Genomic DNA, 14,047 nt, shown 5'->3' on the forward strand with positions numbered 1-14,047 from the left:
TGCTATACTGCTACTTACTTTTAACACTTTCCTCCGTGTCTTCTGAAAAGATTTTCAACCACGAACTGTTTGGGGAAGTTGCAGAGGAGAAAGAGGTGAAAGGCATAGTTTCCAAAGTCATGGAGGCTCGCAGAAGCAAGAGCTATGATTCTTATGAAATCCTTGGCAAGTACATAGGGAAAGACCAAGTGACTAAGCTCATTCTTCCATTGAAAGAGGTAAGATACATTTTCTCTCTCCGAAAGAGTAATTTGGCAGTGGCATGATCAACTAGTAAAATATGGAAGAATATCGGGAGGACAGACTGTGACACAATGAAGCATTTTTATGGGACCGACCATGCTACCGATATAGAAACAGATGTGTTATTTTAGCATGGTAAATAGACTTTGCAAACATAATGATGTGTCTTTCCGAAATCAACAGCATATGGTCTAAGAAGGATCTGTAACACCAGGGTTTCCGTTTTAAGGTGGCTTTTCTATTGTCTACTTGCAGATTTTAGAGAATACTACAAGCCTAAAGATGTCTCGGAAGGTACATGAAACTTTACGCCGCATCGTGTCTGGATTGATAATGAACACAGCAATGAGTGCAGAAACCATCCTTCTACTCAGCCATGGACTGATTAGTGAAAATCTACCACTGTTAACAGAGAAAGCAAAGTGAGTTTGTAGAAAGTTAATTCAAATCCAGTTGTCTTTTCTTCTGCTTGCTAGGATGGTCAAATTGGCCACTTCTGAAAATGTGTTTACTCACAGAAGTAAGTTGGGCCCATTTTTCAGGATTGCTCCTCTGTCACAAAGACTGCTACTTGCAAGCCATATGTTGTGAAGTAGTGTCATTAAAGTCCCAGGCATGCCTTGATTTTCAGTCACTCATGAAGTTTCAATTCAATGTAGTTTTGAACCAGCAGATCCACGTTACAAGAAAGGAGATTCTTTGCAGGAGGTTGGACTATAGATGACCCTTGGGGGGTCTCTTGCAACGCTACAATTCTAAGATTCTCCTCTTTGCTCAGTGTGATGTCTGTCCTTGGCCCAGATGAATTAAGGCCTTAATTTTAGCTGAAAAGTTTGTTTTGTTTTCAGAACCAAAGCTCCTGCTCCTCCAGATCCTCGTTTGCGACCAAAGAGCTGCCTCTTGCTTCCACCAGCTCCAGTTCGAGGAGGGCAGAAGGCACCTGTGAGCAGCAAGACAAACATGCACATTCTGGTTGAATCAGGGCTACGGGTATGTAAGAGATGCCCTGTGTGCTTAAAAATGAAATCAAAACATATTTCTTTATGCTTCAGTGCAGGAATAATTTTTTTTTGGGGGGGGGGACATAGCTGTGCTCTAGTCAATTTAATACTTCTTGTTTCCTTCATCTGATTGGGGTGGGGAGTATAGAATATACTCCTCTGACCACTCTAGCCATGCCCAACATCACTTCATAAGGGATGGCAGGAATGCTCATCTTCCCCTCATCTCCAGCTTGTGAAAAGTTTGAGGCAGTGGGTCAGTTCAGACATAATGTTCCTTTTTGTCCAAGCTATGGTTGGGAGGATTAGGACCATTTTTGTTGTCCTCACATGTTTCTTCCAACCCTTGCATGTTCTAACTTCATTCTTTATTATCAGTTTAGTGACAAACCACACTTCACCATTACATCGAAACTGGGTAAACTATAGCTTGCAAAAACTGTAGTTTGCCAGTGCAGGTGTTTGCTGTTAAACAGGAAGTGAGAGGAACACAGAGCACAGAGGAAGGTTGGGGAGAGGAGTGAGGATGAATGCACTGGCTTATTTCACGTTGTAGAAAAATGTGGTTATGGAGATTTACTGCTTTATAGCGCACTTTTCCCATTGGGACTGTAGGGAGATTTTCTTAGGTAGAGAGGCATGAATGAGGAGCATAGAGTTGACATTGAGGGGTGGTGAGAATCTTTTTCTCCATCCATTTACCCTGTGCCTCTGATCCTTCATGTGTTTCTCAGGTCTTAATTTAAAAGCTGTATTTCTAAGATATCACTGAAATTGCATAGCATGTTAGTTATCTTCTGAAGCCTTTGGCTGCTAATAATCTGAGGTTGCCCTTGATATATGCTGTAAGCTGCCCAGAGTGGCTGGGAAAACCCAGTCGGATGGGTGGGGTATAAATATTATTATTATTGATCTTCTTTTAAACAATTTGGTTTTTCAGATCTATTACCCTTTTTAATTTATGCACTTAATTCCAAGCACTTATTTTCTATTACAGCTACTGCACATGAGTCTGAAGAGGTCCAAAATAAATTCCTCAGATGATCATACTTTAGAAATGTTGGATCCTTTCGTTCAGCTGCTTGTCGACTGCCTTCAGTCCACAGATGTTAAGGTAGGGTTCTGAACTCAGTGCAATAGCTCTAACCTCTTCAATGCTGGCAGATGGCAAAGTTCAGCCTGGGCCAAAATTCTTCATTCATTCTTTCACTAAGATCAATAAAGGAATTGGGGGAAATTCTAACTTTCACATACTGATTACTCAGAATCCAGTCAAGATCATTGAGACTTATTTTCCTGGTTTCTTAGCTGACATCAAACCATGTTTCCGAAGTGCAGGTGTAATAGGGAACTCTGGTTTAATTCAAACAAGTCTTTGCACCAAAGCAGATGCATAATAGGAGGTGGGTGAAGGAGTGGACCTTGACATTGACACTTGTTCCTGGCTCTTGAAAGACTGTCCACATCAATGCGAATTGCCACTCTAGCATGACTTCAAGGCAGTCTTGCGCTTTTGCACCTCTTTTTATAGCATTTCATTGCTAGATTTGCTCTATAACCGGTGTGTATTTTACTTCTCTGTGTTAAAATTGTGGCATTAAACACCAGAGGGTTCAAAGTGTGGATTTTGTGGAGGGTTTTGGGAAATGTGGCATCCCTCATGTGATCAAAAAGCTCAAGAATTCCAGTTTAAGGGATTTGTAGCTGGTACAAAACATTTCCAAGGACGCACCTAGCTTTTTAAAAATTAATTCATTTGTTTTCTTCGCAGGTTATCACTGGCGCTCTCCAGTCCCTTCTGTGGGTCTTAAAGTTCCCGTTGCCTGCAGTAGACAAGAATATAGAGCAGCTAATCGAGCGGCTTTTCGTTCTGCTGAAAGACTTTGCCAAGCCAGGAGCTGCTAAAGGCCAGAATTTTCATTTGGTTGTCAATTGTTTCAAAGTAAGTTATAACTGGTAGAACAGCTTAGTGTTGATCTTGCAGGGTGCTTGCCCCCCTCCCCCCCAGACTCCTTTGTCTGTGTGACATGGATGATTGGTGTGATAGAAAAGGGACTTCAGACACCCTATCATATCTGCAAATTGTTTTGAAAAATTGTGTTCACAGAACTTTTTTAAAAAACCTTATTTATGCAGTGATCCTCAGAAGCTGGGAACTGCACAGCTACCAAATTAGGATACCCAAGGGGAAGTAGGTGGAGACGATCCATTCTCTGTAATGGTCTGACCCACACATTGTGTAGAAGTTCCACTGCTCTGCGGATTCTGAGATTTCAAAATCGCACTGCACAGACACTTATCCTTGGTAACAAAATGAGACAGCCATGTAGCATTTTGTCACCACCCATATTTTCAGTAAAAACAAAGGTTTACAAAACTTGCAGATCACTTAATTCTAAGGTCCCAAAGTAGTTTAATAACAAATACCATCATGCCATTGTAAAACAATCAGGTAAAACCATATGTTGGTAAAACAAGTACATTGCTGCAATAAATGAAAGTTTGTTGTGAAATGGTTAAAAGTCTAACATTCCCTCCCCCATAAAGTGGTTCCCACCAATCTGACCTCTTAGTAGGGGAACAGTGAGCCCAGAGCCTTGTCTACAGATTTTACAGCATAGCCCTATGAGGTTCCATTGTTTTTTAATGGGGCTTATTCTCTAGTAAATGTTTTGGATTGCAGCCCAAATGGGTAGGGAGGTGATGATCACACAACACCTGTAGAGAGCGCCCTACAAACTCTCAGGGGACTCTGAATCTTGTGGAACATTCTGTAATGGTCATGTTCATAAGGCTAAATTTTAATTGCAGTGTGTAACTCTGCTTGTGAGGAATGCAAAGAGTCACATAACAGAGAAACAACTACAAGTGTTGCTTGGATATGCTGAAGAAGATATCTACGATTCGTTACGACAGGCCACTGCCTTTGGCCTCTTAAAGGTATCGCTTGCACTGTAACAAATTGTCTTTTAAGAATCACTTGTTGAAATGGAAATGGAAGTCTCGAATCTTTTTCCGAGTGTATAAAGCTGGTAGTTTTGTTTTGGGCAAAATTGTTTGGGGCAGATATGTAGAAAGCTGATAAAAAACAATGAAAAAACTTGAGTTTCAAATTGTATTTAACACAATGCAGAACACAGTCATGACTCAGTCATACGTTTTTCTCTTTTCAAAAAGGCGATTGTATCCAGAAAACTGGTAGTTCCCGAAATTGATGGTGTTATGCAGAAGGTTGCAAAGTTTGCCATCACAGGCCAAAATGAGCAAGTTCGAATCCAGTGCAGACAGGTTTGTAGAAATTAAAGCTGGGGGGGGGGGGGACGACAGGCGTGCTCTTGTCCTTTCATCATAGCAACTGTTTTTTGTCCCCTCCCATTTTATCAATTATTTTATAGCTGGCAAGAACACAAATTTAGTATTTTGAGGTTTAACCAGTTTCTTGTTTTCTTCCACTACCCACCACCCCAGATTTACCTGAAATATATTCTCGATTATCCACTTGGTAAGAAGCTGAAAACCAACCTTGAGTACATCTTTGCCCAGCTCAAGTAAGTGCACAGAGATTATTGTTTTTATTTTCTCAGTAAAGGAAAAAAAGAGCAACTACAAGGCTGGGCTTTCCCCTCTGGTCAGAATGGGGACCCTCTGCAGACAACACAGTGTTCGCAGTAATAGAGCCATGCAGGGCCCAAGACGTCAGGATAAAACCTCAGTAGAGTATTGGAAGCAAATTATACCCTCTGTACACTGCACATGTTTCCTCATTGGTTATGAAGTTTTGTTCTATGTTCCTGCTGACTTTTCCCCCCTTTGTATATGAACGAATAACCACATTAGTAGCATAGGAAGCTGCCTTTTGCCAGATCCAGACACTTTACCTAGCTATGTGCTGTGTATTCTGACTGGCAGTGACTCCCCAGGGTCTCAGGTGGAGATCTTTCACAAGAAAAGTTGTATGGAGGAAAAAAGTGGTTTGTCACATATAGCATCTCAGATCCCAGTGAGGACCATCATATGTATTTAACTTCCTGTTCGCATTCAGCTATTAAAGAAAGACACATGAACATTCTTCAAGGCCAGGTGTTTGCAAAAGCAAGGTGTAATATGAAAATATATGCTATGCTGTGTACTTTTCTTAAATACAGCTCCTAAATCCCATTAGATGCAAAGGAACTTCTGATTAAACATGTGTAGGATTGTGCCAAAAATTATTGCAAGGACACTGACCATACTGTTCTGTTGTTGCCCTAGTTATGAATATGAGACAGGGAGAGAATCTGCTTTGGAAATGATTGCTTACCTCTTTGAAATGTTCCCCCAGGTAATGTATAAACTGCATCACAAGCTTCCCATCTTTACCATATTTCAGCTTGAACCCTAAAATATGGCATTTCATATAAGGCATTATGGCTGGATGGGAATTATTCCCATTGAATTTGGCAGGATTTACTTTTGAGAAAACATGTATAGGATATGGGGAGGTGCTCACATACATTTTTTCCTGAGCGTGTTTCTGTGTTGCCTTTTCAGAGTATGCTGGCATTGCTGAGGACAAATATGCCCTGTGTGGATTGAATTTCATGTTTATTTTTCTTTCTTTGTCACATTTATAACTGCCCTTCTTACGAAGAGTATGAGGAAGCACGCATGCTGCTCCTCCACTTTAACTATCGCAACAACCCTATGATGATGTAGATTAGGCTGAGGATTCAGGCCTGGATGGATATACTTGGAAAATGCCTTGTACCCATGTGATCAACCCTCATATTGCCCCTTCCCTCTTTGCTGCACTGTGTTTCTGAGTCAAGTAACTGCCGTTTCCCAATTTGTCCAACTTGGGAAATGAAACCGGACCTAAAGCCATGGTTTGAAGTTTCACAGTTTGTAATTAACAGGAAACTGTGATTAATCAACCCAGGAAGACTTCAGTCACAGGGCAGCAAGGGGGTGGAGCTCATGAGCCCCAAGGCTTGTACATACATTGGCTTCAGAAGCTGTGGGACACCTGGACTGGCCACAGATTAGGCCAGAGTCACCCAGTGAGCTTCATGGCTGGATAGGAATACAGTGGAACCTCCGTTTACGGAAACCTCCGTTTACAAACGCCGCGAACCCGGAAGTGTTTACATCCGGGTTCCGTGGCGTCGGATGTGCAGACGCGATCTGCGTAGCTCGCGCACGTGCAGAAGCGTGCCTTCGGTGAGCAAATGCCTCCACGGAAGGTATTGCTTTCGCAAACCGAGGTACCACTGTATTATTTGCAGTCTCCCTTCCCCCTCTCCCCACTTTCCCAACCTGCATTTCAGCTCAGTATTGTACACCACCCTCAACACTTGTCTAGACAAGCAGCTGAAACACCTCTAGCACAGAACCAGAAGCGGGTTTGATTGCTTTGACAGGTTTACAGGGTTGTGTGGTGGTTGGATACCAGCATTCTTCATGTAGTCTAGAGATTGCCAACAAACAAGCTTGCTGACTTCCCCTTTCTTCTTTTCTTCAGGGCTTACTACACCAATTTTGTGGGCTTTTCTTTGTCCCACTATGTATGATGATTGTAAACGACGATTCGGCAAAGTGCAAAAAGATGTCAGCTCTGGCAGTCAAAGGTCTCCTCAGTAAGATTAACCCTAAAAACCGAGACCTGATGTTTTCCCTGCTCACCTCGTGGTTCAAGAGTGACAAGGTACTGCTTACAGCAGTAGTTTGACTGCTGGTCCTGTACGGACGTTTTTGCTAGATGAATGAAAACGAGAAGGTCAAGAGGTGAATCCTTTGGAGGAGAGATTGTGTTCCGTTAACCTTCCTTTGCTGGCGGAAGAATAGCACTGTTATTTATAGGGCCTTCATAGTTGGGCCAATTTATTGTGGGGTTCAAGAATTATGGCTGGCTGTGTGGTTGAGAAGGCAGTTGTGCCCACTATCTTGAGACATCTCTTCCGCAGAGATCCTAACTTACTTACTTACTTCCATCCACAAATATCTCCACTAATATGATGTTGCTCCTTCCTGACAGCGTGTGCACAAGAGACTAGCTGCTCATGCCTGTGGAACATTTGTTGAAGCTGAAGGAATCGAATTTGAAAAAAGGCTTGGGACCATTCTCCCAATTATCGAGAAAGAAATACATCCTTCAAATTTTGAAGACGTAAGTCATTAATTGGGGCTGTTCCTGGTAGGCTGCCAGTTTGTAGAGTGAAAGTAGAACTTCAGACCCATAAGTATGTCAATGGTCTCTCTATCTTTTCCCCACCTACCCAGTGGTGCAGTGAAATAAATTTATAAGACTCTTTCAAATTATTTTTATAACTAAAACCATTATATGTGGGAAAACCTAGACATTTTCATATCCTGATTTTCATAACAAGATTTATATACCAATAAATGTTTCAACTTCAAAACGGGGGGGGGGGGGGATTAACACTTGAATAACAAGGTGTCTTTGCAGTATTTTACCAATTCGTTTTATTTTGACTATTCCACCACTAAGTGGTATTCAAGATTTGTTTTGTAGTAGCTTCGGCTACACAAATAAAGAATAAAAACAGTTCCAACTCAGAGCAGACCCATTGAAATTAATGGACCTAACTTAGTACTGCTCATTAATTTCAGTAGGCCTGCTCTTAGTAAAACATAGATGAATACCACCATCTATTTCAGTGCTGTAAAATTAGGCAGTTGACTGTTTGCAAAGTCAAAAAGAGCAAGTGTTGTTTGGTTGCATTTTATATTTAGCCACAATTATTTAAATTGAAACCTCTTCACTGTTCATACGCTGATGGCTTTTCAGGGTGTCATTCTTTCACTGTCCCTTTTTGAAGGTTGCAGAAGAGACTGAAGAAAAGGCTGCCGACATACTGCTGTTCAGCTTCCTAACTTTGATCAACAAACTAATCAAGGAATGCAATATTATTGAACTAAACAGACACAATGAGATTCTGAGCAACATTTGGGGTTAGTAGTTCTGTCATATTGCATTGCTCTTGAAACCTTTGGCACTTGATGGATCTGTAATGCCTGGGGCGCTGCTCACATGAAGGAAATTGAGTTGTGTACAATGGCTTTTTAGTTTGTATTCCTAACTTCTGTTGTCTAACCTCTAGGTTAGATTTATGCAGTGCATTATATGTAGGGCTGCCTCTGAAGACAGTTCAGAAGCATCAGCTGGTGCAGAATTTGACAGCCAGGTTGCTCACTGGGGCAAAACGGTTTGAGTATATCACACTGATCCTGGCCCGACTGCTCTGGCTGCCAATTAGTTTCCGGGCTCAATTCAGAGTATGGATTTTGACCTATAAATCCTTAAACAGCTCAGAACAGCAAGGACCACCTGCCCCCATATGAACAGACCAAGGCTGTGCCTCCTCTCAGAGAGGTCTGGAGACAGTAGCAACACAGGAATGGGCCTTTTCTGCAGTGGGTCCTCATTTGTGGAAAGCTTTCCCCCGGGAGGCTCACCTGACACCTTCTTTAGACATCTCTAGGTGCTAGGCAAAAACATTCCTCTTCAACCAGGCCTTTGAAGTGTGTTTGTGGGAGGGGAGGGTTATTGGTTTGTGGTTTTTTTTGTATTTTGAACTGCCCTGAGATATTGGAATGAAAGGCAATATACACATTGATTGATTGATTGATTGGATTGAACAAACGAATGAATATGAATGAATAAATAATAGTACTCTGAGAATGAATAGGTACAGTTTAAGCCTATTTCTCTCTATTTCTGAAGGTCATGTGCAGTCTCATTTATGGTACCCTCACAGTTGGGTGTGGTTGACGTCTTCTCAGATTTTTGGTTTGCTGTTTGCTGCTCACAAGCCAGAGGAACTTGTTAACAAATGGAGTAAAAGAAAGCTTGAAAAGAGTCAAGAAAGTACTACAGAGCCACCGGCAACTACCTTCTTAACAGAAGAACTAGACAAAAAGGTTAACATTACCCTCCTAAATTGCCTTTCTTGCATTGATACACATTTCAATTTCCCATTAGATGTCAGAAACAAAAATGAACATTAGTTTCAATGTCATGATAGATCTTCACATGATTGTGGCTCTTTTTGTCTCTTAATATTTATACTTCTTAGGGAGAGCAGTTTCTTCACACAATGAGTTCAGCCCTTTCATGTTTCACTGTGTTTCAGAATGATTGTTAACTTTTCTTTACTTTTACAGATGAAAACACTTGCTTTAGCATTCTGCCATCAGTTGAAGTCCAAATTTTTAGATCCATGTCTTGGAGAACAGGTGAGTAACTATGTAAGGTTTTTGGCATACGTGTGTTGAAATAGCACACAATTGAAAGAGGCAGCTAAAGACATTCTGGTGCCTGGAGCATAAAATCAAATCGGCACTCCCTAAAGCAGAGGTTTTCAACCTTTTTGAGTCCACAGCTCCCTTGAGCAACTACATTTTTTCTGTGGCATCCCTGTGGGGCTCAGGAGCCCAGTTATGTCACCCCTTGCCTGCAGAGCTGGCAGCCTCTCACCTTTTTTTGAACACCCTCCCTTGTGGACTGTTCCCTCAGCCTCCTCTCCCCTCCCCTCTTCTTGGGAATCCTCCACGCAGCCCCTGCTCCTGCCCCCTGAGATGCCCCCCCCTGCCCCAAAGAGAGGTGCCTGCTCACACTGCCCCACAGGGGCCTAGGAAGAGGATGCCCCCAGTCTTTGTGGCCCAAAGGAGATTGGCCAAAAGTGAACGTGAGGCCAGCACCTAACCTTGGGAGTCAGTAGTGGCAGCATGCCATGACTGGCGGAATGTCACCTTGTGATGTCGTGGAAGGGGGCCTTCCCTTCTTAAACATGTACTGAAAACTAACTTGTTTAACCAGGCTTTCACTAACATTACTTGATCACACTGCTCAGTATTTCTCGTGCTTGGATTTTTATTGCATTCTGATATTACATATTTACTTTCTGTGAATGGTTTTAAGATTATAATTTGTGCAAAGCTTTTAAGGTACATCAGTACAGAGCAGCTGAAGCTATAATTATGCAGGCATACTGTGCATCTGAAGACCAAGTGGGGGCTACTGTTATTCCAGTCATTTATTTCCGCCACGTAGAATTGGGGTCCTCCTCCATTTGAGACTGACAGGTGATTTTGGTGTTTGTGTGATGATGCATATAAATGACGCATCATGTGCCTCTTTCATTGGAATGGCTCTTCTTGGTGCTCTTTTCCTATCTTGTGTGTACATTCTTGGCTATAGTAATTGCATATAGATCAAGTGCCATCGTGGCTGTATATTAGTTAGGGCCACCAGGCATAACTGTCAAGTTTTCACTTTTCTCGCAAGGAAGCCTATTCAGCATAAGGGAATTTCCCTTTAAAAAAAGGGAGAACCTGACAGCTATGCACCAGGGTGTTGAACCCTAGGCTTTTGGGGGGCCACACTTGAAGGGATTTTCAAAAACCTGTTAAGTAGTCCGCAGTTACATAGCAAATTTTTTTTTGAAATGCCTCATTTTAAAAACCCTTTTTAAAAAAATAGTCTTCGGATAACTTTGTATTTTATATCTGTGCTTTATATTTAAGGTTGTGAAGAATCTACTGTTTGTGGCCAAAGTACTGTACCTAATGGCTCCTCCAGAAGATGGCAGTGAAATCAGTGACGAGGTGGGCCAGGAAGCTGAGGATCAGGAAGACTCCGGAGATGTTGAAAATGAGACTTCAACCATGGAGGCAAAAGAAGACAGAGAGAAAAGCAGTCCAGCCACACTGCTGTGGGTGATGAAAAGACTCTTGGCATTGGCCTCACGTGAAGCCGCATATGCACCCAAGGACCCTTTAAAGGTTTGTATGTTTTTCGGAGAACCATTTTACTTTCACAAATAATGCCTTCCACTTTGACAATAGTTTCAGGATCTCAGATAGACAAGTGCAAAGGCGTCAATGCAAATGGTACAAAAATGTAGCCTGTGAACAGCACATCACAGCTGAAATGAAGTAGAGCTATGAAACTGCAACTTTGTTAGGCCTAAGTATGAAAACCAGGAGCAGAGATTATTTTCTTTAAAAATAACCAAGTGCCAATGGTCTGTAGAGCTGTGTAACACGTAGTAGGCTTTGAAACCTATTTTCCAAGTTGCTGGAAAAAGTAAATCACTAGTGATTAGGTCCCTACAGTATTTTTCTTTGCAGACTGGTCATGTGACCAAATGTATTTGTCTTTTCAGAGAACCTGCATCTTTAAATTCCTTGGTGCCATTGCAGTAGATCTTGGGAAAGACAGGGTCAAACCATACCTTCCTACAATCATAACCCCTCTATATCGAGAACTCAGCAGTACCTATGCAGATCAAGGTAAGAGAGTTGTCACACTCAGCTGTTCGGTGAGACTGCCCCCCCCCCTTTAAGTAGGTCTTCCTGTACCAAAAGGTCAGTTGTCTTGCATCATCATAATTACACAGCATAAGAAAATGAAACAGAAAGTGTTGGCATCCATGATGGGAAACCACTTGGTCCCATGAGGCAGATTATCCCAAACTGCACCAGCCCACCATCATGTGCTGATGGTAGTGAGAGCAAGCTTGCTGGGGTCGGCTGTGCTACTGAGTTTCCCATGGGAGTCACAGTAGTACAGCCAACCCCTTGCCAAAAGTGCGACGACACGTGGGATTCCAAGCCCAACAGATTGGGAGTGGGGGGGTGTCACACAGCTAATCCCTGCAGAAAGCAGGCTTGGAGTCAAGTCTTGCTTGGTTTGGCTTATCTTTTATAGCATGGTTTACCAGTTCCCCACCCCTGCTTTAGGGACTTACGGTGGTGTTTCAACTGTGCAGTGTTTCTGTCCTACGCTTACCGGAATGGCCCCTTCTGAATGGTGGAGTGGGCACGTGGTCCTCATTTTTCTTTGGCACAGTTGGAAGCTTTAGCTTCCATTTTAAATTAGTTGCAATTTGCTGTGCCGACTGAAACCTGACACAACAGCTGCTAACCTTAACTAAGTTTTCTCCAAACAAACCAGCTTGTTTCAACTAAGCATTTAACTGTGGGTTTGGATGACATGTTAATCTAAAAGCAGATGCTTCCAGTGTCCCAACAGGAGGGGGGACTTGCACATGCCTACGTATTGTTGGAATGCAACATGTGTGCACAAGAGAGAATGGGGCATTATAAATAGACCTTCTGTAGCACTTGAAGACACTTCCGAGTATTCAGAATCATGTTATCTTTGCTAGATCCAACTCTGAAGAATCTTTCCCAGGAAATTATAGAGCTGCTGAAGAAATTGGTTGGGTTGGAAACCTTTTCACTTGCGTTTGCTTCTGTGCAAAAGCAAGCCAGTCAGAAGAGAGCTATCCGGAAGAAACAGAGAGCCCTGGAGGTTAGTGTTTGACTTTAGTTTTACTCGCATTTGCTTTAAAATGTCCAGCTTATCCAGTGGCAGGGAAACTTTTATTGAAACCAGGCAACTTCAGAATGTATAGGGGAAATGTGAACAACATGATGACTTTTATTTGTTTTCTGATTAGGCTGTTGCTAATCCTGACATTGCGGCCAAGAAGAAGTTGAAGAGACACAAGAATAAAATTGAAGCAAAGAAGAGAAAAATAGAATTTCTGCGACCTGGTTACAAAGCAAAAAAACCAAGAAGCCATGCGTTAAAAGACTTGGCGATGGTGGAGTGAAACACCATCACATGATTCCCATTAGAAATGTTCCATGCTGTACAGAACATGAGACAACAGGTGCTCTTCCCTGCCAGACTCATTTAGAGGATGTTTCAACATAAAATAGTATATACTAAAAATCACAGCAGGGAAGAACAACCTCTTGCAGAGCCAAAAAACCAGCTCTTATGAATGACTAATTATTTATTTGTAATTTTAATCTATACATACTCTATTCAACTGATGCCTTAAAATTTCTCTCCAAATGTTTATTTAAGAGGATACTTTATTAAGGCTGAGCCTTTCAGGGCTTTATAGTTCACTGTAGAGTGTTGTACAGTTTGTGGTAATACAATTTTTTTTCTAATGAAATGTGTTCAACAAGACTTTGAGATATTTTCTCCTTTGTGTGATTAACTTGAGCTGGGTGATTTGAACCCTTGTTCAATCCTCCTCATGGAGATGCATTTTTACGTGTTGGTATCATGACAAAGTGCTGCTACTCTTTCCATTGGCCCTGTAGCGGAAGGCCTATGTTTTTCCAACCTTGTGTTGATTGCTATGGAGAAATATAGCTTAAAAAAACCAAAAAACTGAACGATTGCTGAAGGAGATACAGTACCTAATAAGGTGAATCATACCATGCAGGCATGTGGTAACATCCCTCTTTCTCCTAGTTTTCTACAGTCTTCATTAAAAAAACCTCAAATTAGGTTTTTAAAAAGCCACTTGGTTGTCAAATACAGCGATTCCTTCTGTAGCTTTCGACTAGCAATTTATAGGAAAGTCTCCAGATCTAAAGTGAACCACTGGCTTAGGTGCTTTCCACTGGCCTCACTTAAAATATTTCAGGATACATAGCTTCCCTCAAATCACAACTGAGTCCATGCAGCCCTCAATACATTAAATAAACATATTCAAATACCTGCAGAACTTCCTTGTTAACTCTGAACCTGCCTTCTCTCCACAACAGCTCCATTTCCAATCATATATATCTTGAGCACATCAAGGGTTTCCTTCATAGGTTACACTGCAAGCAAAATATTTAACTGCCCAGGGTTCCACTATTGGTTGTAAGACAGAAAGAGCTGTATAAGCAACATCAAAAAGGGTCCCCACATTACAATCAAGTATTGAGGCTTCATCTTGCAACAGTCCTGATCATTTGGATAATGCCACCCAGACTTACTTATTTAAGCT

At 41.8% G+C, this 14,047-nt stretch overlaps 1 protein-coding gene across 2 annotated transcripts in view; it reads left to right on the top strand.

Moving 5' to 3' along the window:
* UTP20 (UTP20 small subunit processome component) overlaps positions 1-13,243 on the top strand; it is a 63,315-nt gene extending 50,072 nt beyond the window's left edge. For both annotated transcript variants that reach the window (XM_035128257.3, XM_035128259.3), the window contains exons 45-62: positions 51-218; positions 499-665; positions 1,092-1,233; positions 2,242-2,358; positions 3,016-3,186; positions 4,056-4,184; positions 4,422-4,532; positions 4,713-4,792; positions 5,496-5,565; positions 6,745-6,927; positions 7,258-7,389; positions 8,063-8,195; positions 8,968-9,164; positions 9,408-9,479; positions 10,770-11,027; positions 11,411-11,537; positions 12,416-12,561; positions 12,710-13,243. In XM_035128257.3, the coding sequence (XP_034984148.2) occupies positions 51-218; positions 499-665; positions 1,092-1,233; positions 2,242-2,358; positions 3,016-3,186; positions 4,056-4,184; positions 4,422-4,532; positions 4,713-4,792; positions 5,496-5,565; positions 6,745-6,927; positions 7,258-7,389; positions 8,063-8,195; positions 8,968-9,164; positions 9,408-9,479; positions 10,770-11,027; positions 11,411-11,537; positions 12,416-12,561; positions 12,710-12,865 (2,559 nt within the window). In that variant the 3' untranslated portion in view covers positions 12,866-13,243. The remainder of the gene's footprint in view (positions 1-50; positions 219-498; positions 666-1,091; positions 1,234-2,241; positions 2,359-3,015; positions 3,187-4,055; positions 4,185-4,421; positions 4,533-4,712; positions 4,793-5,495; positions 5,566-6,744; positions 6,928-7,257; positions 7,390-8,062; positions 8,196-8,967; positions 9,165-9,407; positions 9,480-10,769; positions 11,028-11,410; positions 11,538-12,415; positions 12,562-12,709) is intronic.
* Positions 13,244-14,047: the final 804 nt, after the last annotated feature.

Source organism: Zootoca vivipara, chromosome 9 (genome assembly GCF_965207765.1).
Source record: "Zootoca vivipara chromosome 9, rZooViv2.hap1.1, whole genome shotgun sequence".
Classification (NCBI taxonomy): Eukaryota; Metazoa; Chordata; class Lepidosauria; order Squamata; family Lacertidae; genus Zootoca; species Zootoca vivipara.